The sequence below is a fragment of the Betta splendens genome, chromosome 4, assembly GCF_900634795.4.
Source record: "Betta splendens chromosome 4, fBetSpl5.4, whole genome shotgun sequence".
NCBI lineage: Eukaryota > Metazoa > Chordata > Actinopteri > Anabantiformes > Osphronemidae > Betta > Betta splendens.
The window spans coordinates 25,593,603-25,620,869 of record NC_040884.2 but is presented as its reverse complement, the minus strand read 5'-3'; the positions used below and the strand labels follow the sequence as shown (position 1 = coordinate 25,620,869).

Here is a 27,267-nt window from a genome sequence, read left to right as displayed (position 1 = left end):
AACACAAAGAGAGAACGACGTCATCCTTCGAATTTTCTTTACTCTCTCAACCCACGTCTGATAGTTTAAGCGTCGCGCTGAACCGACTTCCGACTGAGCCACTTACTGCACCTTGGTGAGTTTACCCAGGTGTTAAGCTCAGCTCTTTTGTGTGCGTGTCAAGCTGGGAAACGCAGCCAATGTTAAGTATGAGGCATCATGAGAGCACTTTGTAGAATGCAGTTGCGTCCTTGACGACTGCTCTCATGCAGACGAGCTGAAAGAAGCAGTTAGATTAGTGCAGCATGCAGTAGAACAGGACCACAAATACCTAAAAGGCCTTCACTTGTTCTCTGGACATCATCTAACAAACATATGCTGTTGTTCAGCAGATGCTGGTGAGCTACAGTTTCTCAGCTTCCAGTGCTTCTGCTACTGTAAGCTACTGTGTTGACAGTCGGTTCATATCATTATATTCATGTAAAAATATTCCTTTAATATCATCCACGTTTTCCCCGTAGCCGAAGGCATTTATATGAACTATGTAAATATGCCTGTATATTGTATATTCTCACACAAAAATAATACATATCTGAGCAGGAAAGACACAGTTCCATGATTTCCCTGCACTGAATACATTTTAATCAGTAAAATAATAACTGATTAAATTTACATTTTGCCTCGTGTGCATGTTCATCAGAAAACCTTCAGTCCAGGCAGCACACATTCACGCCTCGCTGGTTTCATTACGCTGTCCCTGTGCCAGCGTTGTTTGGCTGAGCCTACGTTCGCCTTTGAACATCAACGGCACCTTTTGTCTGAAACTGCTGTAATGTTTCCAGCCGTGAACCGATCAGCACTTCTGCTATTTTTGCTTCAAGATGTGGCAATGGCCCAGAAAAATAAGATCTGAGTTGATTACTGGAGCCCGCGAAGCCTTTGTGGCGCACCTAAAAGGAGGCCTTCATCTCATCACACAAATAGGAATGAAATATGCAGATATAACAAAATAATGGGCAGCCTCATTTCTCCTATTTAAGCGCAGTGAGAATATCCTGCAATTTCTGTAAACCATCAAATGAATAAGCGGGTATAAAAAAAAAAACACATTTATTTGAGGCGCAACTGTCAAGTGCTTAGTCACACTAAGCCAGTGAGGAGAACACTGGAACACAACACTATTAAACAGCCTCTTGGTCATTTCCATGTGAAATGTCTCTTTTCAAACTTCAGAGAGGTTGATGCATTAGAACAATGTGTCAGGGGCCGTCCAAGCATCCAGTGAGTGGTGGGATCGATGATTAGGTGGGATTGCAGCTGAGGCGGGCCAGTGCTCTGTAGAGGCCGTCACAGCATGAAAACGTATTCACACGGACAGAAACACGCACACAGCTAATCAGCAGCAATTACAGTTTGTAAGTACAGATGCTTTTTCTTAGTCCTACTGAACAGTGTTGCTGAGGAGACAAAGACACACACACACACACACACACACACACACACACACACACACACACACACACACACACACACACACACACACACACACACACACACACACACACACACACACACACACACACACACACACGTCAAAATCATCCTTTTTAAAGAGATACTTCTCCCTGATTGAAGTATTAACATTGGCATCTGGTCCCGAGTCTCCCACCCTCCTTTCCATCAGCTCACTGCACAGTTAATCGGGCAGTTACGCTCCGTGTGAACGCCTCCAGCAGCTCTAGCTAATCAAGCGACTCAGGCCGACCGGCCTGTGCACTAGGAGGCAGGTGGGACGCCGCTGGATCAATGTCCTGACGTCTGAGGGAGACGAACCAGTTGGGACCCTGAGGCCTGCAGCCTCCCCGCTGCAATCTGTCAATTCCACTCATCTCCGTCCACTAGCTCGTCGCCAGGAGACTTTTCAGCTGAAGAAATAGGTGGATTCTTTCACCTTCTGGAGATCAAAGTCACCTGATGAGGAAAGATGCAGCGTGTCAGAACAGGTTTAGGTCTTTGGACAGTGATTAAATTACAAACACATACTGATAAGTTTTAAGGTTATTCCCAAACCCAATACTCTCAACAAACTGTCCAGCAGTTCATCCATTTTCCTCATGATTTTGGGCATGAAGAAGTTGTGTGGAAATCACAGGTAGGATATATTTTTTTTATATAGTCCCCTACATGGTCCGAGTCACATCAAATTTAAAAGCCAAGCTGAATACTAATTTCAGCTCTGGGTGAGGCCCTCTCCTGCTCTGTGCCTTGCTTCTCTGACAGCTGTGGACACTAGCAGGAGCTGAAGCATGAATAATTGAGGAAAGGCCATAAAAAGTTAAAAATCTAAAAACTGACTGCAGCCAGCAAATACAGACAGCGATGTCAAAGGTAATAAACAATACAGTGCAGTTTTGTATGTTTGTTGTTACAATAGGCTGGAAACTGACATTTAGGTTCAGGAATAAGACCAAGTAGAGATTAACAGAAGCAAAACTCAAAGGCTGCGACAAAAGGCAACAGGTAATGACTGCATATAAAAGGTTGATCTTTGAGTGTCTCAGATGTAAATACTGACAGAAGTTTAGCTGTCTGTGAAAAGCTGCATCTCTAATGTATAGAGGGGTGTTGGAGTATATGGAATGAGCAGCTTGAACATCTGGTGCATCTTGAAATGCAAAACAGGACAAAGACCCAGTTTTAGTAGCATCAGCCATAAATGGGACGAGAAACTCCAGAAACTGCTCTGCTCTCCCAGACATCCCTGTTTACGCACTGTTGTTAAAAGAAGAGGAGAAGCTGTAGCAGAAGCAGTTGTAAAAAAATATTCTGGTTACATGTTTGTTGACTATTTTGATAAAAGGGAACAAGAATAACAGAGCTTTTACCATCTTACACAAACCAATATTGAATTATCAAAGTAAATGTCTGCGTCATTCGTTCTCTCCAGACTTCCCCTCAGGTCTACAGTCATAAATGCACCCGATTCATTTGATATCTGATGTGCGATTCAGCTCAATAATAAGATCAGGATCAGGATGCTCCATAGCGTGGGTTAGAAGGGACTTTAGTCCAGATCCAGCCCCAGTGAACACTGAACACACTGGGCATTCTGGGAAACACACTCGCATGTGACGTCCCCTCTCATGAGCTCACCTCGCTGGTCGCAACTGCAATAAGCTGATTATGCAGAAGAGGGGCGCAATGAGCACTAATCAATTCATACAAGCCAGCTGTCGGTGCCAAGCAGGCAGCGAGAGTCTGGACGGAGACGAAGTGAGACGTTACATGACAGCGAAGCCACTGTCCACATGACGAGAGCTGCAGCATCACAGCACAAACTAAAATGCATCCATTGGCTTCTCTTCTGACTCAGCAGGCAGGAAGTGATTTGTGGGTATCACACACAGTCACCAAGCCGGGAGGACAAAATGAGATAAATGTACACATTCAGTAGCGTAATAGGAGACAAGGATTAGCAACTCGTGTCTGTTGGTGTGCTGGTGATTCATGGGCTGCGGTCATAAGACACCACTGTCGATAACCAATTATAAAACATGATACAAAGCGCAGATCTGTGCATGAACCCTAATTAATACCATTCCCATCAGCCCCACTGCTAACCTCACACAGAGCTTCAGGACAGCAAGCCAGCTTTCACCCAATTAGGGATAAAACCCATCATCCTCTCTGTTGCCACTCTCACACAATACACCGGCCTCAGCAGATCCAGGTGTTAGGGAGCTTGCACGCTGCATACTAACTGACCTGTCTGGGGCACTTTAGCCAGCAGCAGCATCAGCTGCCTGTGCTCCTGGTACTTCTTGCTCTTGACCTCGGCCCTGCAACAAAAGGAGGGGAATTAAAAAGTTAAGACTTGTTGCAGGTACTAGTCCACATCTTTGTTGGACAGGAACCTGTACTTGTTGGATCTCCTTGTCTTTAAAAGATGTTTGAATAAACAGTTCAAATCTTTGAATACGCAAATATTTTAATATTTTGAAGTATGATATTATAAAAAAATTTGTGTGAACTCACGGGCCGGCGCAGTATTTATGCAGCAGAAAGTCTGACAGCTCTTTAAGGATTGGCTGGCAGTGCAGGGCAACAAACTGTTCTCGACAGATCTGAAAGGGGACAGAGGCAGAGGAGAGTCAAATCTGATGGATCCTTTATCACATATGACCAATGCTTGTTCTAGTGGTAAACTTCAATATTGCGCATCCAGCTAACAAGACATTTGTGGCTATTTTGTAGATTCCATATGGGCATAAATCTGAAATCTTTTCGGAACCTTCCTAAGCTCGCAATGCGTCCATGATCTGCGCTGCTTCGCTCCACAGGACAGAGTGGACAGTTTGAGAAAAAGAGGAGGGAGTGAATGAAGCCTTGGGGACCAGTAAAACAAGATCCTGCTCTCTGTGCCGTATGTGGAATAACCTCCTCCTCTGCTGCTGAGTTCAATTACCTGTGTAATGAGGCAGGCGTACACTGACATATCGAGAAAATATGAGAGTATTAATGCACCGAGAGAGAAGCGCTTCACTGGTTGCAGCTTGTCTGAGACTGGGTGAAGATGTAAACCTGCGACTGTGCTCCCAAACTACATCAACAGAAAATTGGGGCTTTATGGTAATTTGGTCCATTTTATTCAGGGCAAGCCTGGCTTCCTGACAAGCTAGCAGGGGCAGCCAGTCATTTATTTAGCACAACAGGCTCTATCCGATGGTGTTGCTTGCAGCCAGAGGTTGAAAAAGCGGTGACAAGCAAAGTTAGTTTTAATGGCTTTGCAAAGCAGATGCTTCTGCTTTAACATAAAACTAGTGAGGTTACATAAATATTTTTGAGTCACCTGGCATCCAGGGGAAGAGCTAAAACAAGCTGAAGGCTTTTAAAAACCATGCAATCCTCCTTCTGTTCTAAAAATAGCCTGGCTCAGATAGGTTGACTGACAAGCACAATGCCACCTTTAGCGTCAATTCATCAGCAAAAGAAGGAGAACTCAAAATGACATGTGATCAGACCGGATGCACTCAGCTGTGAAGCGATAAGGACATGGAACGGTGAAAGACAAAATATGGAGTAAAAATAGGCTGTGCTGTAAAGTGATACCCTGTTCATGGTGTCCACAGTGAGGGCGTGGGTCCAGAAACAGTCGTGAACCGAGACAAATGTCAGGCCAGCACTGAAAGAAGAACAGGGGCGTCAATCAGAAGTTAGAATCAGAGGAAAAACATTAAAGACAAGGCTGAGGATGACATTCAAACATGTAGAGGGTAGATTTAAAATGTGCCAAAAACAGTGAACCAAGCTCAAACTAAGTCAGTTTACTTCTGATGAATTTCCTTTCTGAATGTATTTAATGATCACCTGTAGCAGTGGAGAGCAGTCAGCATCATGTGTGTGGAGTCCAGAGAGTGAATGAAGTTTGGAGGGAAGGCGTTCTTCTGCTTCATCGTGTCTGGCCTCCTGACACCACAAAAAAAGCCAAAGCACACATTAACACTGTAACTGGATGCTTTTTAGTATTATGGGGTGTTACAGCTAAGTACAAATGGCCTGAAGTAAGCAACTAATTTCCTGGGGAACAGCTAGCAACAATATACTGACATATATTGGACAGGAATAATTTTGTCTATAGTTCATGTAGCTACAACAACTAATAACCAGGATGATGGTTATTAGATGTCAATCAGCAGAAAGGCTACAGTAAAGGTTCCCTTGGGAATATTAAATGATAATGATTGTGATAATCAGTATATGCAGTAGCTCAGCATGTACAAAGCTGTGGTGAAATTAAATGCATAATCCATATCCGATGTAACCCCAAATTAAATGTAATTAAATAGGCAAGAAGAGCACTGGAGTAAAATTGACAGCGTAATTAACGTTGCAAACGCCTGCGCTTTCCCCGCTATGATAGTCAGCACGTCTGCTGTGAGGCCTTTGTGTGCATGGGTTCCAGCTTCAATATTTATGCCCCACTGGAGCTCCCAGGGGGATCCCTGGCTGCACGACTCCTCAAACAATAGTCAAAATGAGGTGATGCAAACGGAGAGCGGTGGGGAAGAAACAGGAAAAGGTCATTTAAATGCAACCTGGCTGCTACCGATGATGGACCTGGCAGTTAAAAAAAAAAAAGCATCCTGCCAATCTGCATTCCCATGTTCCTATTACCCTGAGCCTGTGCCATTCAAATCCTCTGGGCTGCCACAGACCAGAACGCTCCTCTAATGGGAATGCTGGCAGAGCGGAGAGAGCTGCGGCTGAACCCAGAGCACAGCACACACACGCCGTCTGTCAGTCTGATCTTCCTTCTGTCCATTTTATTTTTGGCTTGGAAATGCATTTTTTTTTTCAACAAAAACAAGATTCCTGAATTCTGTGTGTGTAAATCTACATTCACATGCCGTGTAATTTACGAAAGTGCAACTGCGCGTGCGCTCGTCTGTGTATGTGAGTCTCTGAGGCCGGAGAAGCTGAGGAAAGTGGGCCCTGTCGATGGAGTCAGGTTCAGTCGCGACTGTCAGCCCTGTGAAACGCCAGCGCTTCCTCTGACGAGTGTGAGAGGAGCCGCTCGGCCTCGGCGGCACCCTGCCCCGTCTCTCAGCTCCACGCAGGAGCTCCCTGTGCTGTGGCTGCTGGTCTGGCCTTCACACTACTTGATCTGCGGTGTACTGCAGACGGCAGACAGGAGGAGGACAGCTGTCAGACCCTGTCGTCCGTCTCCAGTCTGCTCTCCATCACTGTCTCTTCATCTGTATCCCTCATTCTTCCGCCTGCTCTTTCATAATCCAATGCAAAGGAGAAATACAGTATACAGCTGGAGTTTTAATGTTAGCGTTATACACCCTAACTACAAACATTTCTCACGATAAAAGAGTCAGATCTCACATGATCGTTTTCACATTTCTTATCCTTTCCTACAGATGTTCTGGCTGCCAAAGCCCATTTGGGAAATGTTACAATTACTTGAAAAGTAGAGGACATCTCCTCAGCATGGTTTGATGTGGAACAGGAAATGGAAAAACTACGCTTTCAAGCACGCGAATGCAAAGTTGCCTCGGAGTTCGAGCAGACAATTAGTGAAAACATCAGCTGGAGTCAGTGCTTTTTTGAGTGAAACGTTTGAAAATGCAAGCTGAGAGTGCTGCCTTCATCACCCCTGTAAAAGCAGAAGTGGCCCAAAGCTGCACTGTGAGATGTGTGACTACATACTCATTAAAATCATCTCCAAAAAAAAACACCTGCTTCTAAACAAGCCGTCTATGCTGGATCCGTGTACTAGTTATTATTATCAGACGATTGTAAGTAATGACACCTGCCAGTGCTAAAGAATGAATGACAACATTAGCTTTGCTCTCCGAGTGTGACAACAGATGTTGAGGAGCACTTACTCTTTGGCATCGTAGGTAATCCCGAGGTTGATGTATTGAATGCTGCTCTTCAGCTAGAAACACAGACAGAGACGAAAGGAAATTTTACTTGATGAAACTGAAAATGAAATTTTTATTTTGTCCCTCTTTGGTCTGCCACATGTATATATGATTTTTACCTTTCAATACTAGTTGAAATTAGACCAAAAAACAGTTTTTTCATATTTCTATGATTTGTTCTAGGTCGACCATGATTGTGTGCAAGTGAAGCTTTAGGTCAGGGAGAAATGCAGGTCAGCGCTTCACACTGACCTCATCATTCCCACCGCACCTTGGCCTTGTTTCCTTAAAGTGTCACCTGTCACTGTTGCCTGGAGACCAAAGACTCTTTACTTCTGACCTCATCACATAGGAGTAATGGTAAACAAACTCCAATCAATGAAGCCAATTCTGTTTTGTGTGTTCTCAGCTTACTTACACACGGGCAGGACAAAAAAGAAGGTAGCTCATGGTCACTAGTGACAGGAAAATCATGGAAAGGAGAAGCATTAAGAAGCATTAAGTACATTTGTGTGCCAGGAAACTTTGCCTATACCTCATTTTATCCTGGCTGTTTTCTTCATATCATGACTTTTTTTCTAAGACTCTCTAGTGCCAACACACAAGCTGTTGATGGCAGTGGCTCTTAATGGAAGGAAGACTTGGCAGCTTAATCTCCTAAACCATGAGGAGTCCATTCAGGTAGCGTCTGTACCAGGTGGGAACGACGGGCTACTATCAGGAAGGACATATGACTGTGAGCAGACAGGCTGTCATGAAGATTAATGTGATGATGAGCTTGATGAACACAGAATTAATACAGTTCAAACAAATTTAATTTTAATTCAAAAAAGTTTATATAGTGAAGTTTCCATTATGGCCTCTACCTAATCAATCACGTGTTTGTTGATCCTTTCGCTCTTTTTGCACTCCTTCCACTCGTCGTGTCCTTATACATCAATTTGATGAAGAAGGAAATGAGAGACTATGACCCCAAAAAATATGGATGAGGGTGAAAGACATTGTGGTTGCCTTTAATGTGAGTAATGGAGTGTCACACTGTGAAGGATGTCACCACGGCTCCACTCACTATTATGCATACGTGCGAAATCGGACTGAAACCCTAAAGCTGTGATGCACGAGACCTCGGTCAACTCGGCCGTGTTAACATCTCATCTACTCAAGTGGAGCAGTTCTTTGCTACACACCACACTACTTTTCTCTGGTGTTTTGGGTTACCTGGTCCTCCACTAAGCCTTCTCCCCTTTAAGACAGATGAAAACAGCTGCAGACACCCCCGAGTCCCGCCACGCTTCCTCTGACCTTTTCCAGACCTTCTTTCCACCAAACTTTCTTTTTGTACCATCTTGGGGCTTTCCTTGAAACTCAAAATGAATTTATTATTTCACCCCAAAATGCCACAAGATTCTGTACGATCGACAAAAACTCATGCTGCTCCTGGGACCGTCTCACTTCTGTTCCGAAAAAAAAAAGGCGGCATGGTGGGCATCACCCCGACATTTAGAGACATGTGGTTCCCTATTAGAATTTGAAAAGCCGTCTCATCTTGGCTTTATCCAACGCTGCCATAGACCTACATCTACACTGACAATCAGCCAGACGGACACTGACATCTGGTAGCGAAGGTAGGAAAGAACAGATTCTTATAATAATTCTTATAACAGAGGACACAGTCACGCTATAAAGTCATAAATCCAGTCAGCTCCAGCTGACAGCTTCCTGGTGTCGCTGCCCGCTATGAGCAAGACTTTTCTGTAACCTTGTCTGTGACGGGGAATGAAAAAAAAATACACAAGAATCTGCGATAGAGTGACCTCTGATCCCATTAGTATCTCCAAATCCTGTTAGGCGTCCTCCTTGATGTGCGTTTATGATCCATTCAGAAGCTCCACGCTACTCTAATTTCTTCACCTTTCCTTTGCCATGGAAAACAGTTAATTATACAGGTCAGAGTGTGTAGTCATCTCTGAATAGAACTAACAAGCAAAACCCCAAAGATGCACACACAACGGATGCAGTGGTAGCTAAGCCCCCCCCACACACACACTTCTTACTGTGCGAGTCTAATTACTAACAACCCTCAAAAACACAGTGGCCTTGGATTTAAGAGGCAGAGAGGAGACCGGGGGATTGAATTTAATCCAGCTACGAGGGGAAAGGTGACCTCTCTGAAAGTTAGTTTCAATTTTGTTGCCCAGTGATTCAACCGTATTACAGCGTTATTGTAGATGATGAAAAAAAAAAAGTCTGTGGACTATTAACCGAAACCTGGTTTAAATCCATCTCTTCATTCATTCACTTACAGTACACAATTTCAAGGCACAGGCTAATTATCAACCTTGTCCCTGCAGGACATTAAAAATAAATAGATCAAGACAAGGCAATGTCTTCTACTACTCCCGGAGAGAGATGCACCCTCAGGGGATCCGCCATCTGTCACGCTTGCTCTCTTGCACCTGCCTATGAGGCGTCACTCCCCTCTATGCCAACCTTCTGCTTGATGTCATACTAACAGAGCACGCGGCAAGCTGGGCCGGTCTATCTGCTAAATGTATACTTATGCTTGGCATATGTTTGCCCCATCCTTTCACTTACTTAAGAAGCTGGCGGGACTGGCAAATTTTTTCCCCCATGCGCTTACAAAAGCAAGTCATCGGCAGACATGCTGGCACACAGTGAAGTTATCGCTAAGCTGAGCTGCTGACAGGATCTCCGCAGTGATGAAAAACTCTAGTCATGCTGTTGAGCTCCATTAACGTCTGGCAACTCGCAATAATCACAATACACTCAGAGGTCCATCCTTGCACAGAACCATGCAACAAGAAAAGCATCTAGCACCAGATAGGCCAGGTGGAGGATTATTTCAGGAAGCTGGGTTGGGGTAGTGTTAAAGGGTGAAGAGAGGGAACCCTAATCACAGAGACACACACGGATTATTTGTGTTACTTGTCTTCAGTGAAAACAACAGAATTTAAGCAAAACGTATGGTTTATTACAAGCTGGCAGCTATTAGGAAGGCTGTCGTTCTGAGTGCTGCCATAATGATATGTGAACACTCACGGATCAGCATTGAATAACTTACTGCAGGCCCACGGCAGACTTATTATCAGCTTCATCAGAAATTCTATCCAAGTTCAATGACGTGTAATGAGGGGAATTACAATGTGAAGTGCTGATTGTAGTTCAAGTGATGATCTGAAGCAACTCGCTGACCCCAAAACAAAAAAGTGATTATATATATATATATATATATATATATATATTATATATATATATATTATATATATATATTATATTATATTAATTATATATATATATATATATGTTTCTGCCTTTCTGCCTTTCTGTTTCTGCCTTTACTTATGTGAATCAGCAAGTATGATGAAAAGGTTAGTTGCTGGAGTTTTGAGGCTCTTGTGAAAGTTGAAACAAAGAGAAAATGAAGGAGAGCAGCGTGTGAGGAAACAAGGGAAAGGTCAGCTGGCATGCTTCTGAAAACACAGAGAAACGGTTGTAATTGGCTAAGCTGTCCATCACACAATGTATGAAACCATAATGAACAAGCGTAGAGTGGCCGAGTGCTGAGCATCAAAGAGCAGATAAGCCTGTCTGGCAACATTAACACCAACTGTACTAGTTTTATACAGAAATAGCTTAAACCCCCATCATGTAAAAGGTGCACAGTGCAATGTTTCACTCTCTAGTCTAAAAGACTCTTCAGCACGTGAAAGATTTTAGGTCTCACCAATTGCTGGCGTGTGCGATGGTACGGCTGAATGATGGGCAGGCCGAGGGGCGTCACCCACTCCACGGCGTAGCCACATTTGGAGATCAGCCTGGCGCTCTCGGTCAGCCAATCCTGAAAGCAAACGACAGCAGAGGTAAAGTGAGGACAAACGGAGCAGAGGAGCGTGCTCACACTTCTCCAGTCAGAAGGGTCTACAGCTGGCGTTCGTAATGTTTCTGCATATGATCATCACAGCCAGTATTCAGGATTCAGTTCAGTATTCAGCTGATGAAGTTTCCGGGAGACAAAAGCATCAGCTGAGACAAAACGGTGCATTTGGAGCAACCAGTAAACATAGGAACCTCTCCTCCCACAGCATTAGGACATGATTGATGCATTCAGGTTTACTGCTTGGCTTCGAGGAGCTGCGAACAATTGTTACAGACTTGGTGAGGAACAGGTGAAGAGCTGTTGCTCGCTCTAAAAATTGCTAGAGCAACAGTTCTGTTTCCGTACGTGTCTGACACAGTTTGCCTCCAAGAATGGTAGTTACAGGGCATAAGTGCCTTCTTACACACACGCACACTAAATATGCCAAGGCATGAGGTGGCAGTCGAGCCCAAAGCTGCTCCATTTATCATTACCCTCCTTTGTATATTCCTAGTACATTGAAGACTATATAGATGCAAAGCGATGGCAGAGAAAGATTAACTAGAGGGAGGATGAAAAGTGGACTGAGACTAGTGGAGTGAATAAATGGAGAATGTACAGAGAACCTATGAGGAGTCGAGAACGGCAGCATGAGGGATTTGTCAGCTGCCTCTCGCTCAGCCATACTTCATCTCGCCACTGCCAAATGCAAGAGGATGACCTATTTAAAAGCCGCAGGTGCACACACAAACACATGCACACGGGAGCATTAGGTCGGCACCGAGATACAATGGGAAGGGGATTTTTCATGTCAGACTGAGCCGCCCTGCACATTACCCAAAGGACACGCACACCATCAGTGGGTGGTGTTGCTATTAGCTTGCCAGACTCCTCTCAGCCTGTGGAGATAATGTACTATCCCCTACCAGGTGTACGCCCTAAATCTATAAATAGAATCTCTGTGATGAATGGATGTGATTGCCAAGCTAATAGTAAAGTAAAACAGTCATTTATAAAAATTAAACCACGCTCTGGAGGCAGGGTTAGGTCAATAGTCAAGAAGAGGGGAACACTTTATTTTATACATTAGTAACTGTGTGATCATTTTCTAATGAAAGGTTATATAAAGAAGTATAAGTAGGAAGTTGTGGGTGAAGGTGATATATATATAATATATCTATATATATATATATCTATTATCTATCTATCTCTATATCTCTATATATATCTATTATCTATATATATATATATCTCTCTCTCTACTCTCTCTATCTTCTCTCTCTATCTCTATCTATCTCTATCTCTATCTATAGATATATATATAAGAACTCACCTGGATCTCTCTGGTCCCTGTAAACATCTCTTTTAAGGCGCTGAACACCTGTCGTACCAGGTAATGGGAGGCGTCCCACACATACTCCTGGAAAAACAACACAGGGTTATGTTATCCACATACATACAGGCCTATTCCAATACATGTGGAGGTGTTTGTACACACTTTACTGTACATTTGTTCTTCACTGCGTTCTTACGACATAAAAAAACTACATATGCATTTACTGTTATATTATTTAATATTAAGAATAGTAAAACGCATAAATTAATTTAAAAAAAATATATTTCATACAGTGAGATGAGCTGCTCCTGATTTGCCCATCAAACCCCTACAGTCAATCCCAGTTACACTTTGTCTTAATGTCTTAATTCTGTGGGACATCAGTCAGTTAGCACCATCCTCTGCTATGAGACTTCGGCATCTCACAAGCATGCCATCAGATTCTGTCAGATCCCGTCTAGACAGACAGCGAACCATTGTATAGATACAGTGGACTGAGACAGATATTAGGCACTACAGTGCCACAGTGCTGGTGTCATTTAACAGAATGGGTGTGGCCATCAATCTTTCAAACTCGGTTTCAGTCTGAAAATAGATCCAGACTGGTTGTGTGCACAATATCAAACAGATCTATTGTTGTATTACATCCCTGATACAACCATGCAATATGATAATACATGAATTAACCTCACTAAAATTAGCTTCTGCTGCTCCATGTGGCTTATGTGGAGACAGAGCAGTGATTCTTCATGGCAAGGTCGAACTTGAAATCCGTCCATGCAAAGTCAATAGGATGATACTGTATGAAACCAACTAAGTGATGGATGCTTAATACAAAAGGGGGATGGACCTCAGCAGAGAGGACCTTGTACTTTATCACTAGTCTGTGTGCGTGCATGTAGGAATGCAAAGCATATGAGTAGCTCTATTCTACTCATATGCTATGCATTCCTACATGCACGCACACAGAAGGTGTAACAAGATCTCTATATAGAGCAGATCATTTGCTAAGAGGCCGCCCTGTCATACCACACTGATACCGAGCTAAAAATAAAGCAGTACACCATGAAAGGGAACCTCCTCTCCCACCACCATCGTACCTGGGGGAACTCATCAATCTCCTTCAGTCTTTTCTCTATCTGCAGGCGTCCCCCGTAGCGTGTGACCCCGTACACCACTGTCATCACCGTCTGTTTGACCACCTTTCTACTGATGAAGCCGTCCAGGACCTGGGCAACCTTTAGACCATCCTTGGCATCCCGAGCTCGGAATTCCTCCACCTGGAACACAGGGACGTGTTGTTAGGAAAGCAGTACTTCATCTGTTCCAGTAAACAAGATGAACTGACAAGTATTTTAATTTCATAACTGCAACTCCAAAAGTAAAACTAGCCAAGCATACTGCACCAAACTGCACTCCTTTTAGTCGCATCTCTACCCACTGACAACTCCAATCTAAACTTTGCTGTCAGAGTCACTTCCCTTAAAAAGTTCCACATTCTTTCCTCCATGCTCTGAGATGTCAGTACATCACAATTAATTGCAGTTTGTCTCTCCCTAAAGTAAGCTGGTTCTCTCCAAGCTGTGTCCTTTGATAACATTATAAGCACATTTGGCCTTTAAGGCGGTCTACTGTCACTGCACTTTGATGCGAGGTACAAGGAACTAAGCACTTTAAATGGTAGACCTAAAGTGGGAGACTTTAAATATATTCTCAATGCTTAGTCTGTCACTAACTGAAGGTTGAGGTGAGTCATCTGAGTATTCACAGCTGAGCAGCTAGAATGTGCTTTGCAACCAGAATCCACCACAACTCGGATATGTTGTAAAGCAAAAACATCTCGCTGGCGCTGACCTGCTGTGCTACCCCGCTGTACACGTCCTGAGGCAGATCGCAGGGCATGAGGTTGACTGATGTGGCACCAATAACATCTCTACCTAGAGCGGCGTAGTGCTGCAGACCATTACAGGAGCCGTCCTGGAGCAGGGGCAGAGAGGACGAGAGGGAGCAGGATAGAGGCAGAGAATGAGTAACAGAGATCGGCGTATAATGGGAGGGGCCAGCGCAGGGAGAGGGGTTAATGATGACTGAGACAAAGACAAAACCCAGGACAGGACTGATGAACCATAACAATGACCAGAGAGGATTAGGAAAACAGAAACAAAAGGAGGGGGCTAAAAAAAAAAACCATCAATCTCAGAACGTACCAGAATCTCTATCACCCCGAAGGTCCTCATTGCTAAACAAACATTGTAAAACCATATATAGGCATTCAGAATTCATTTAAATACCCAGACTAAATTGGTCATGTTTCTTTGTGGGTTTATTTAGGCTTAGCATTACTCCATTTAAGAATGGCTGAGGCTGTGGCTTAGTTTGGAACATTGATACAAGTTTAACGCATGAAACATGCCCAAGTTGACTGGGCAACTTGCTTCAATTGTTAACGCTGATGTTCCCTGCAATGCATCAGCATACCTATATACAGTAGCATGATTGAATAGCAAACCTCAATTCAAGAAGCTATAATTTCTGTTCTACCTATATTCATGCTCATTTAATTCACAGTTTTTCATGGTACCTGATGAACAGGAAAATGGGAGATGAACTGGGTTGGGTCAGGAGATCTCACTGCATTTGCTATCTCTATGCAGCAGGCCAGAGCCTGCCAAGGCTCATCTGCATTCATCCACCACTTCTTACCCTGAGAAACAAACACAAGCACATGGCACATATGTATAAACTAATCATATACCAGAAATAGAAAAAGAGTTTAGCTTTTATTTTACACTGTGACAGTGTAAGCTCTAACACGAATGAGCAAAAAGCACTATGCAGTCTTACATTTAGAGGATTGTCAGCGGAATCCAGTATGTCCTCCATGATAGTGTTGGCGTACTCCAGTCGTTCCTGCAGGGAGCTCCTCTTTTTTAACCCTGTCAGATTGACTAAATGGATCTTCAGCCAATCCAGGCCTTTGTGACCGAGGGGCATCCCCTCCGCAAACAGAAGGATGGCCCGGGTCACATCACTTCCCAAATGATTAAAGTATGGGGGACAAGGATAAGTGCGGCCGCGAAAGTCCATGTTGTGGGGGAACCACAAAATCTCATCACGCATGTGATTGGCGATGGAGAGTTTATAGAGAGCATGCATACGCAAGCTGTGCATCTCACCACATTTCTTCTTGGCCTTAATCACCTCCTTTCTCATTTGGGCTTTCTCAGATGCAGTATAAGCAGGATCTAGGGGGTTGAAGCGGGGTATTTTGGGGGCCTCTGACAGAGGAGGAGGAATGTCTAGCTTTTCACTGCCCCGATCATTGAAGATAGAGATGATAGTATCCAGCAAGGGCTTGTTGATTTTCCATGCACAGTTGCTCAGCTGGTTGAGAGAGTCCATGACCGCATGGAGGTTCTGGGATTTCTCTAATAACACTTCATGTTGGGCGGCGCCGTCCAATGTGCGCATAAGCTTGGTTGGAGTCAGCAGGTAAGCTCCAAACTTGACAGAGGTCCACGGCACAGGAGGGCACAGCATCGGCATCACATAGGAGTCAAAGGTCAGCTTGGTCTCCATGGCTTCCTGTTGCATCTGAATCAGAATGGGGTGCGGCTTGATGAAGCCAACCTGATGGGTAAATCATCATGGGAAATGCAAGGAGAAACCTTAAAATACGCAGACAAAAGACAAACCCATACGTGGTATTTATATCACATGGGAAATTAACAAAAAGGCTCTAGCTCGCCCTTTTTAATGTAAGAACATTGTAGTTATTTGTGGCACAATGTAGAAAAGACTGGAGAGACTGTGACTAAAAAAACAATTAAAATAAAACATAAAGGAAGGAATAACAGTTAGTGGTACAGTAACTATAAATTATGATTATATAAACATAATCATAATTGGCTTTGATACAGAACAGTCTTTGTGTCCTAGTTCTGTGATCTACCTTCATAGGGAAGATATCCAGTAATCTGACTGACTAATGTGAGAAATAAAACACCTCAGTGATGCTTGCATGAGTTGGGCTGTCATGCTGTGCTGTAAAATCATTAGGATGCTTTCCTAATGGGCTAACCTCAAAAGGCAGAGGGAAAGGGAAAAACAGAGAAGAAAGTAGATGGAGAAAGCTGCAGAATAAATCGTCTTCCACACTTTATCCCTTTGTCAAGTTTCAAGTGCATCAAGTCCAGAAAGTCTAAAGTGGCTTTTGGGCTGGTTATACTCAACATCGCCGTCTCGCCTTCCTGCAGGGTGGCATGGCAGGAAATCAGCAAGCCAATTAAGGGGACACTAAAATAGGGATTAGCCTGGAACCTATTCATCTTACTCAACTGCTCCTCTTTCTAGTTCACACTGAGTGGAAATGACTTTATAATTCAAACTCTTCTGAGCTTCCCACTTGATAGGAGGCTGCTGAAGTGTTCAAGGCAACAGACATTAAAGTGACAAATAGCCTTCTAGTCTAAAGTGAAGGTCAAGTGTTTAAGCCTTTCCTTTGCTTCTGCCCCACCATGGTTCTTCCTTATTAATGAAATTGTCAACTGTGGAACGACCTAAACACTATTTAGTCAGTATTTTAACCAGACCTCGGACAGATCAAGGTCAAAGTTAAAAAAAAATTAATTTGCAGTATTTTAATTTTTATTTAAATTATTTTAAATCTTCAATATAAGATTGAAAGTAGGACTCTTTTAACTCATTTGAAAGAGGGTACCGGGTAATGGGAATCTGTTAAAAGGTTATCAAAGCCCTGTACATTTGGTGACTAGAACAGTAAGTGCTAAATATGTGTAAGAGACAAGACTTGACAAGACTTGTGTTTCCACTGTACCGTACCTGCCGGGTGCTTCGAAAAGTGTACATGTGGTAGAGGATGGGGATCAGCTTCCTGTCATAGGCCGAGTTCAAGATGTCGCTATTAATTTTGAGATTCTTCACCATCAAATCCACCAAGTAAGTACCGAGCTCCAGGGATACTATGTATGGCCAGCTGATTTCGCCCCTCTGCAGGGTGGGTCCTGAACAATGCTCTGCTTCCAGGTTCAACCACTGCTCCCTGGGAAGGACGGTGCACACCTAAAAACGACAAGAACAGGTTGTGGAACGGGTTCAACAAATTGCATCTGAATAACATGACACAACAATAAACTACAGCCTATGGTCATTTGAATCTTTCAAACGTGGGTGAGAAATACACTGTTTAGCATCATGACCGCAATTTAAAAACATAACGTATTAAGCTCATTAAACTACAAAGGCTACATCTAAAGTAACTCCCATAAAACAAACACCTTCACTAACATCTAGCTTAACTAGCTACTGGCGTCTAATGAGCTTGTTCCTATTATAGTCTTGATGACTCTAGTGTTTTCTACTGGTTTAAGGGAATCATCAAAACACCGGTGAAAAATAAAATCAGTGACACTGGCTGTAAGATTCCACTGAGACTTTCATTTCCCTTTAGGCATAAATAAAGATAACATACATAGAAGAGTCTTGGCTAAATAAATGTTTGTATACCTTGGCATCTTTGGCGAGCAAGTCTGCGTATGTGTTGTAAATGCTGCCCAGCTTCTCCACCACCTGATTCTGGTGCTTCTGTTGTACACAGTACATGGTGTAGACCCTGTTGCCCAGATCTCTGGCTAGGAGCCTTAGCGACTCTCCACTTGGAGGCATGTTGGTAACGCTCTGGACAAGAGCAGTTCATAGGTCAAAAGGTCAAACAGATCACAGTGTGTATCTGGTAATGACAAAGGTTGGACCAGCAGTTTCACCTGTATCATGATGTCAACATAGTCCATGTCCTTCAGCACACAGAGGTAGGGATAAAGGTTAAGCCTGTAGTATTTGGTGTTGTCTTTAGCCAGGATCATCTTGCTCTCCCTCAGGGCCTGGAGCAGGATCTTCTTCCAGTGAGCACGTTGCTCCGCCAGCAGATCCCTCTGAAAAGGACAGCACAACTGGAGATCCTTCGCACAAGCAAGGTGTCAAATAAAACGTTGGTCAATGTAGTGATGTTTGTTCTGTAAAGGTCTCAACTAAAGTTTGCAGAAAAAATAATAACATCAGAGTACCTGATAAGTACATTATTACTTGCATTTTTATATATGCACTTAAGTCAAATTTAGCTTAGTTTTCACTTTTTCCTACTGTAGATGTGTGTGCCTGTGTGTTAATGTTCCCTCTCCGCATCACAGTTTTACTCCATCTGACTGCAACAGACACACAGTCTGGATTCTGAATGGCGAGGTGACTCTGCATCGTCTCCAGAGGGCTCCATTACAATACATTATTATTCTGCCCTGCCTGTCTGTAAATGCTTCCTGACCACTAGGGACTCTCGACCTGCTCGCTTGCCACGAAGCCCATCTGCAGAGTCAGACGAGCCAGGCTGGACTGTAAATGCCAGAGTTGGAAATGAGAACCACCACACATCTACGTATTGTATTCTAACCTGTCATGCACACACATTACAGTATTTCACGGCACAGATGGAAGAGTTGCACCAAGGAAATACATACACCCTCCCTCTCTAGGATCAATTATATTAACCGCAGCCAAGATTAATTTATTTGTAATGTATTCTAAATAAACCCTAAGCCACCTATTAATAAAATGCTATTTTTATATGTGCAGTCCATATAAGGATAGTTTCGCCAACACACACACACACACATAAACCTACAACTAGCATCTGCATTTGGAATAGAATGAAGAGTGTCCACAGCTGGCTTTGCTTACCATTCTGGTAATGTTTTCAGTGAGAGGCTTGGCAGCCTCCACAGAGTCAATGGTGACCGTGCAGGCCTGCTCCATGTCAAGCTGACGTTTGAAACGCTGCTGAAGCTCCTCCAGGGTGAGGTCCAGTTTGGGGTAGTGATGGTCTGCCCTCTAAAAAAGAAAGTGCAAGAAAGATGCTGTACGACCGGCCCAGACACTAATGTGACCATGTGCATTGCAACAACTTTCAGCTTTGTCTCACAGCAAAAAAACTATGACAAAGAGTGAAGAGACTTTGTCCAGGTCTGCCACCAATAACAAAGTCATAAAAACTTTTTTTATTTTGCTGCGATACAAAGCAAAACTCAGATTAAATTTCAGGTTTAGGGGAAAACAAATTAAGCTATTTTTTACACTCAAGTAAAAAAGGGAAACTGGGCTTTTTAAGGCTACATTATCATGTCCCTAGTTGTAAACTCTAAGTCAATCCTTATTGAGACGAATCTGAACATTGACTTTATTTCCAGCTAATCAACCAACCTGAAAACAGATTTTTAATGCCAGAAGTAAAATGTGCTTATAAAGCAAGTACCTGACCTTGTTAAGCCAAGAACACCAGCTGTTGTGATTTAAATTGCAATTTATTTGATCAAGACCACCTCCCGTTCACGTAGAGCACCCTGATTAGCAACAGTTTCTGTGTTTCAACAGAGCCACAAAGGCCTTGCCTAAGGGCACTACAGTAGTGTGAACAGGACAGAGACAAGCACCACCTTCTGTTTGTCACAAGCACATTTACTCCTGTGTCTGGGTGACAGCTCCCCTAAGCTTGCTTCTCTAACATGTAGGGCTATGTGGCTAGAGCACCAGAGACCATTTATTAGCTCTTGGACAAACACACTGCAGACTGTGGATCGGGCTTCAGAGATACAGACCATGGCCCAGCTTAATGCCCTGTAGCACATAAATTGCTCACCTTCACAATAGCAAATGAGCAAAGAAGGAGACTTCATATTGTCAGCAAACAGGAACGACAGCAATAGGTAGCCGCTAAAGTTTATTTGTTACCTTGCTTCCTTGTAATGTGGGCAAAAATAAAACTTGATTTCTGAAATGAATCCACATATAGCCATGTGAAAAAATAATCATACGAGAGAATATCAGACAATCTCTGATGACAAGTTGAAACCACATCAAACTGCATTTCATACCGGCCTCGGCTTAATCAATTCCATCTCACAACAACAAACAATATTCTAATTAGATTGTTTACTGGCTGCTCACACTGATGCAAAGTCCTCCAGAGAGCATCTAGCCTGCTACTCTGTTATCGAGTGGGCCAGTTATTTGGACAGCCTTTCAGTCACTACAGCAGCACGCCAAAAAGTCAGATAAGTCATCAGTTTGTCAGCTTCGCAAATGCAATCATAGGCGATTGTGATGAAGCAAACATTGAACTTGTTTCACATCACTGAGCAGCATAGCTTCACACACACGGTTAGGATGAAAGTACATGACCTGCAGATTATCCCACGCACACTAGAGTCAGTTAAATGAAGACCGAGGTGAATATGGTGCAAGGCTCGAGAGCACACATTCTGCAATCCTACAAATGGTGTTAATAAATCATGTGCGTCAGGAGGAGAATAGGGGTGGGAAAAAGGAGAAGAGGTGAGGGGGGGGAGTCAAGATTAGCAGAGGAACCATACAGCAGAGTTGAGGCACTATAAATAGGCTAGTGCTTGTCTGGCTGCGAAGGGGTGACAATCAAATCTTTTGTAGTCACACTGGAGCCTTCTGACAGCTTCCCCAGCTTTCTGCTTCAACTGGCAAAACATGAACAAGGCTCCACTATGAAAATAAAAATAAAATAATTCTATTAATGGCCCTGGCACTCAACATAAGCTAAAACCGAAATAAAGGAAACATTTAAACTGTTTCTTTGATTTAAGAGCATAGAAAGAAAAGATGTTGAATGTTCAAACGTTAAACTGGTTTTGTTATTAGCAGAATACACTTAGCAAACACATTACAAAGGGTTTGGCAGCCAGGCATGTTTACCACAACGCTGCATCACCTTTTCTTTTAACAACTCTCTCTCTTGGGAACTGAGGATATACATTATTTGAGTTTTGAAAGCAAAGTTTTGGTGGATAGCATTTATGGATGCAGAGACCAGAAACTGAGGTTTTCTTTCGATGACTTCCAGTACAGACTTGAGCTGGTTCTTTATGCGGGTGGGAACATCACTCTCCCAGTTGCTGTTGCCTCAGTAACAAGTTTTTAAAAATGTGTTGTTAAGATCAAAGAGTAAAAAAGTAAAATGTGTTGCAAGCTACCGACATGTAGATTAATTATTTTTCCTGAAGCTTTTCAATTTAAATGTTTGTAGTATCTTTTTTCAGATTATTGTTTATGAGACATGTGAAAGCTAGCCTGAAATACCTGGGTGTAGAAGTCCTGAATCAGGGGTAAGGAGCACTGGCTCACGGGTGGGTCAAGGCTGGGCTCGTAGTCTGGCTGGATGATACGTATGGCCTTTAGCACCATGTCTCTCTCATCTTGTCGAAACACACACTGGCTGAACAGATCGTCCACACGCAGGCCATGCTCCTCCATCTGGCTAAGACACCTGGATGAACAGGGAGTGTAACACATTTTAATTGGACCTTGAGCAGATTTTTGCAGTGGTATAACTGAGGGAACTTGGGGATGTCCCAGTTATTTTCCATTGAACTATGCTGATGATGGTGATGTTGTATGATGAATAAAGTCTGGAGTCGAGGCTCACAAAGTTCTATACAAATAGACAGCCACATAACTTACTGGGTCTCTGGTTATTTCAGCCTTCAAGACAAAAAATTCCTGTTTGTGATGGATGATTGTCTCAACTATTTTAATGGCCAGCTTCAATTTAAGTATTTGCACTGACAGACTGTCTGTCAGGCTCAAAGCAGCAGGCTAAAGCAGAGGCAGATGGGCACTGATGACGGTGAAATGTTTATTTAAACAGAATCTCCTAGAAAGAGCACAGACGCCATGACTGGACTGCACAATGCAAATAATACGAATGTGCAATCAGTCTGTGGAATACAAATGAGCGTGATTCTTCCATAACTCCATTTGATATATGATGTCTAAGGAGGCCACAGAATAGAAAGTTTGAGCCTGCTGGATAATTTTTCTGTGATTTGTGGCCTTCAGGGGCTAAATATTGTGTTTGTGCATTTATTTAAGTAACTTTGTAACGTAGTGCTATTGAGTTATACAATAATTGAGGCTTACATTCTATACATTGGGATAATTATGCCTAACATTAAGGCCAAATAAAAACAAAAAGACCAGGTGCTATTAATGATAATCATATATGGCAAATGCAAATTAAGAAGTTGTACGACTACCAGTGTATCACCGCATAAGGATGTCACCCATAAACTAGGTACACTATGCGCACACACACACACACACACACACACACACACACACACACACACACACACACACACACACACAAACACACACACACAAACACACACACGATTGCATATCGTCATTCACATTTGATGAGGATTTAATTAATTTATATAATAATGGAGTGAGGAATGAATGACTAAAATAAATCTGCTCAGGTATAAGCCGTTTGCTGCTTCATCTGTATGTTTAGACTATTTCTAAAGCGAAGCAAAAAGGTAAAAATGTGTAATACTTTCAGCCATGCCTTGGAGTCTCGTGGTGATGCAATGTACAATTTTGGTCTGAGTAAATGAGAAAGGCTTGAACAAAGGGAGGATTAGTCTGGGTGCTGGCAGTGTGGTCCGCAGGAACAAAGGGGGCAGAGAGGTTGAAAGATAGAGCATAATCAGCCTGGTGACTGCTTCTCCACACCCTGGGGAGCAAAGAGCTCTGGAGGACACAGCACTGACAATGGGGAAACTTTAAGGGATGAGTGTGTGCATGAGTCCTTGTGCACATACAGTGTGAGTATGTGTGAGAGAAAGAGGAGAGGGGAACAGACTGGTAGACTGAGGACGAAGGTGTTGCAGGGGAGACTTCAAAGGTGACAGATGTTAGACGAGTACAGCAGTCAGGCCATAACGAAGAGAAAGACAACACAACAAGGAAGAGGACTGACAGACAAAAAGCTGAGTGACGAGAGAAAGCGATGATGGTGAGGATGACTAGTTGGACAGAGACATAGCAGGACTACATAACTGCAAAGCACCGATGTCGTTTAAGTATCAGCTTACAGTGATCGATGAGCCACCCAGATACCATTCCACCAACCCTCCCGCCCTGTCACCCGTCCTGCTATTGGACCGTGCAACATAAGGTGATGTCCCTGAGATCCAGGAGGCAAAAATGTGGGTGTCTCTGGGCTTTGTGTGTTTAACAAACACTTCATGACTCTACGTACAAGATTCTACATGACTGAGGCCAAAGAAGCTCATGATAGCATGAGAAATTATCTTTATATTTACTTTCAAATATCCTAAGCCTGATGCAGGTACACAGCCATCAACAGTAGACACCCTTTGGAAATCATTGTAGTGCAATACTGAACAAAAATCTCTGGATGCACCTGACATACTTAAAGTTCTCCAAAACTGATGGCCACATGTAATACACAGCTTGCACTTCAAACTGTTGGCAGATAAAGGTTGTGTTTTGCACCTGCTAGTGGGAATTCATTTGAAGCAGGACATGCCTACTAAGAGCTTACAATCTAGTTTTTAAAATATAGACTGTGAAGGCAGCAGGCAGGGACTTGGCTTATATTCTTTACATCAGTGAGATCCCACAGGAAAGTGCATGTTCGGCAGCGTCTCTATATCAATATGAATTACCGTAAATGAAACAAACGGCATCTGTGCAATGTTCTTTTTCCAGCTATAATAAGTCCAGACTGATGCTAGACCTCTTAAGGAAAAACGAAAATTCAATATGAGGCCTGCCACTGTCTGGGCATCAGGCCAGATGATTGTACTGGCTGCCATCAAACACGCAAACACAATGGGACACATGTAGTCTTCAGCTGTGGCCAGTAGGGTTCCGTGTGCTGAATGTCATAGAACGACTACTCTATGTTCACATCACATCATGTAACTAATTTGATGTTTATTTTTAATCAAATTAAAAACATTTCAGATGTGTGATAAATGCAAATTGGATTTTTTCAAACCAGAGTCACTTGGGCAAATTAAAACATCACATTTGGGCAGCTTTAGCGTGTTTAGCGCAAACATGAACATTAGACCCAGATCCATTTTTTTGTTGTCCTAGATCTGATTTGAATCTGATCTCCAACAATGCAGCTGCTCACAGAGAAGCCAGAGTCAAATTGCATCTCACCTACAAAAATGTGTGTTGTGTCGCCACAACAATCTGGTACAGATTCCAGGTAATATTCACATATGACAATGTGGGTGATGTATATGCGGCTCATGTTCCAGTTACATTTGCTGGATACATGTCCCAAACATAAATGTGAACCTTCATCATTAAAAGTTAGAAAAACAAATCCTAAATTGAGCATAAAGCCATTAAAGGTGGTATTTGTGTTATTGTTATACAAAAACCAAAAAAGAAAAGCAGATTTGAAGTGAAACTACAAACCTAGACCTATAAGATCATCTTAGTACTTGCTACTTTCCTGCCATCATTTTAGGAAAAAGATTATAAACTCAGAAAGCACAATTCAGAGGGGATAAAAGGTCCCTGCAAACTTAACGAAAGTGTGACACCTGCTGGTAGATCTGTGTGTTACAGACCAACTCACTATTTACTAAAACTTAAATCTCTATCACAGTTTGAGTTGATTCTTATGCAGGGGTGAGATAAATTTGTGCACATACTGTACCTTGAAACCACTCTAGGGGGGCAGTTGGAATTGCGACCCATACACTCCAGAGCAGCACAGTAGGATGCCAAATTTGGTTTCAGTCCAGCCTCTTCCAGCAGAATAAAGACGCGTCCGATGTGATGTAATGTGCCCTACAGAAAGAAAGGCAAAAGTCAATGATTGAGCCAACTGTGAAATGACATTATAAGTACTACTTTCTTGAGACACATGTATACATGTATTTTTTTGAAGTTGCTGAACTCACCTTCTTGGCCCACACCCTCATCATAATGTTGTAGATACTTGTGTTCAGATGTTTACGTCGACTCCTAACTCTGTGCTGGCTCAGCAGGAAGCAGTGCGCCCGGTCAAGTTCACCTGCAAACACACACGCCTCCAGGTACGACTGGACGCTCAGCCGAATGTCCCTACGTGCAGTTCCTTCGCAATCCTCATGCAATAACCTTGATATATTTGATGATGCCCAATGGCTCGCTGTACTCTGACTGAGTTTACACTCCAGGTCCTCAACCTCAGCCAGCTCTTTAACCTCAGCCAGCTCTTTAGCCAAGCTCTGGGCATCCGTAACAGTCTTCTTATTTGTCACTTTAGAGACTTTATGTGATAGGCTTGTTGCTCCAGCTGCTGCAAAAGTTGAAGAAACGGCAGCTTGGATTTCATCAGCTAATCTTGTGTGTGTTCTGTTTTTCTTCTTTGAAGATGTAGTTTTTTTTGGTGTGGTCGATATACTTTTATGCGCCGTTCCTGGGTGCATTAAACTGCTCTTGTCCCCCTTACGTTTGACAACGGGTTTCTCCGTGACATTCTTCTGTATTGTCTGTTGGATGTGCTGTTGCTTCTTAAGTTTGTTTTTCTTCTCCTGTGTTAATTTTTCCATCCAGCGGGTAGGCGGGGATTTAGAAGCTCCTTTAACAACAACCTGTCCCAATTTAGGAATGTCACTTTTTTCTAGAGTCACACTTTTAGGGATCCTCCCAGATGAAACCCTTGTTCCAGAAGAGCCAGGTTTAACAAATTGCACCTTAGCACGTTGGACATCTAGAACGATATCGGTTTGGAGTTGCTGGATCCTCGCCTTCAGTACTAAATGTTGGAAAGACAAATGACATTTGAAGTGACTCACAGCAGCTGAGTAGCCTTTACTGTAGAGTAGTCTACTGAAAATAGAGAATGGCCTCCAGTTTATATTAGCGGACACAAAGCAACGTACTCCAACTATCTCAAAGGTTTCAAGTTAAAGGCACTTTGATAACAATGTTGCTTACATACCTTCTACCAACTGAGACTGTTCCAGCACACGTTTCTTTGTATCTTCTGTCTTTGGCATTACAAGTGAAACATTTCTTCTTTGAAAGCGCAAAGGAGTTTCTGGTGGGGGGCAATATGAGGAGGTCTTATGAAATTCACGTAAGATAATTATTACATTTACTTATATTTCTTATATAACACTGATTCGATTTGGTTGACACAGTTTTGGTAAGATTACCTAACCTATAGTCGCTAGATAGTCAACTTCAGAGATGTTATGAGAGTCTTGTCTTTTTTCAGGTAACAGTAACCAGGTCACAGATATACGTTTATGTTATGACAATGAACACATTCCACCTCCAGGCAGTTCAAAAAAGCGTATTCGCTCTATAAAGCTATTAATTGTCTATTTCATGCACAACAACAAATCAGCCTCATACTAGAATCTGGAGATAATCAAGAGATGCTTTAACTGCAAGACATGCAAGATCAAGACCTGGCAAACTCTTTAACACACTAGGAGCATTAACACTAACAGAATAAATGCTGAAACAAATGTCTGTCCATCACAGGTGAGTGGAATCAGAGTGTTCTTCAACTCACCTGATATTCGTCTCACCGCGCTGCTTTTAATCGACGCACACAGCTGGCAAGAGTCCGCAACAGACAGGCAAGCAGCACACCTTTCGAACAAACTACGACGGCTCAGACATTTAGCAAAGGCACACGCTCTAAGAAGTGACATGTTGACATGTAATTACCGCGTTACTTCTGAGCACTAGGCGGCCATCTTAAATAAGACCAA

At 42.9% G+C, this 27,267-nt stretch overlaps 1 protein-coding gene across 3 annotated transcripts; it reads right to left on the bottom strand.

Moving 5' to 3' along the window:
• Positions 1 to 1,072: 1,072 nt before the first annotated feature.
• On the bottom strand, positions 1,073 to 27,267 carry polrmt (polymerase (RNA) mitochondrial (DNA directed)). Of its 3 annotated transcripts, XM_029148185.3 has the most exons (21): positions 27,066 to 27,266; positions 26,484 to 26,582; positions 25,459 to 26,297; positions 25,212 to 25,345; positions 21,800 to 21,986; positions 19,376 to 19,525; positions 18,409 to 18,576; positions 18,152 to 18,322; positions 17,468 to 17,707; positions 15,470 to 16,255; positions 15,207 to 15,329; positions 14,480 to 14,602; positions 13,726 to 13,905; positions 12,623 to 12,709; positions 11,158 to 11,271; positions 7,374 to 7,426; positions 5,347 to 5,445; positions 5,089 to 5,161; positions 4,015 to 4,103; positions 3,745 to 3,818; positions 1,073 to 1,950 (listed from the first exon to the last, which is right to left on the bottom strand). In XM_029148185.3, exons 1-21 carry the CDS (start codon positions 27,205 to 27,207, stop codon positions 1,901 to 1,903), a joined length of 3,981 nt encoding a protein of 1,326 aa, XP_029004018.1. In that variant the 5' UTR covers positions 27,208 to 27,266; the 3' UTR covers positions 1,073 to 1,900. The 3 variants fall into 3 exon arrangements, with proteins under 3 accessions (XP_029004018.1, XP_055364562.1, XP_029004020.1); XM_055508587.1 differs by lacking the exons at positions 1,073 to 1,950; positions 3,745 to 3,818; positions 4,015 to 4,103; positions 5,089 to 5,161; positions 5,347 to 5,445 and adding an exon at positions 5,454 to 6,760 and having other exon boundaries at positions 27,066 to 27,267; XM_029148187.3 differs by lacking the exons at positions 1,073 to 1,950; positions 3,745 to 3,818; positions 4,015 to 4,103; positions 5,089 to 5,161; positions 5,347 to 5,445 and adding an exon at positions 5,454 to 6,755 and having other exon boundaries at positions 27,066 to 27,267.

What these genes read in the sequence shown, in the direction of transcription:
- polrmt (XM_029148185.3), bottom strand. Translation starts at nt 27,207, where the DNA reads ATGTCACTTCTTAGAGCGTGTGCCTTTGCTAAATGTCTGAGCCGTCGT. An exon ending in ACAGTCTCAGTTGGTAGAAG is followed by an intron (nt 26,298 to 26,483) that starts GTATGTAAGCAA and finishes TCCAACATTTAG; the next exon opens with TACTGAAGGCGAGGATCCAG. An exon ending in CATAAATACTGCGCCGGCCC is followed by an intron (nt 3,819 to 4,014) that starts GTGAGTTCACAC and finishes CTTTTGTTGCAG; the next exon opens with GGCCGAGGTCAAGAGCAAGA.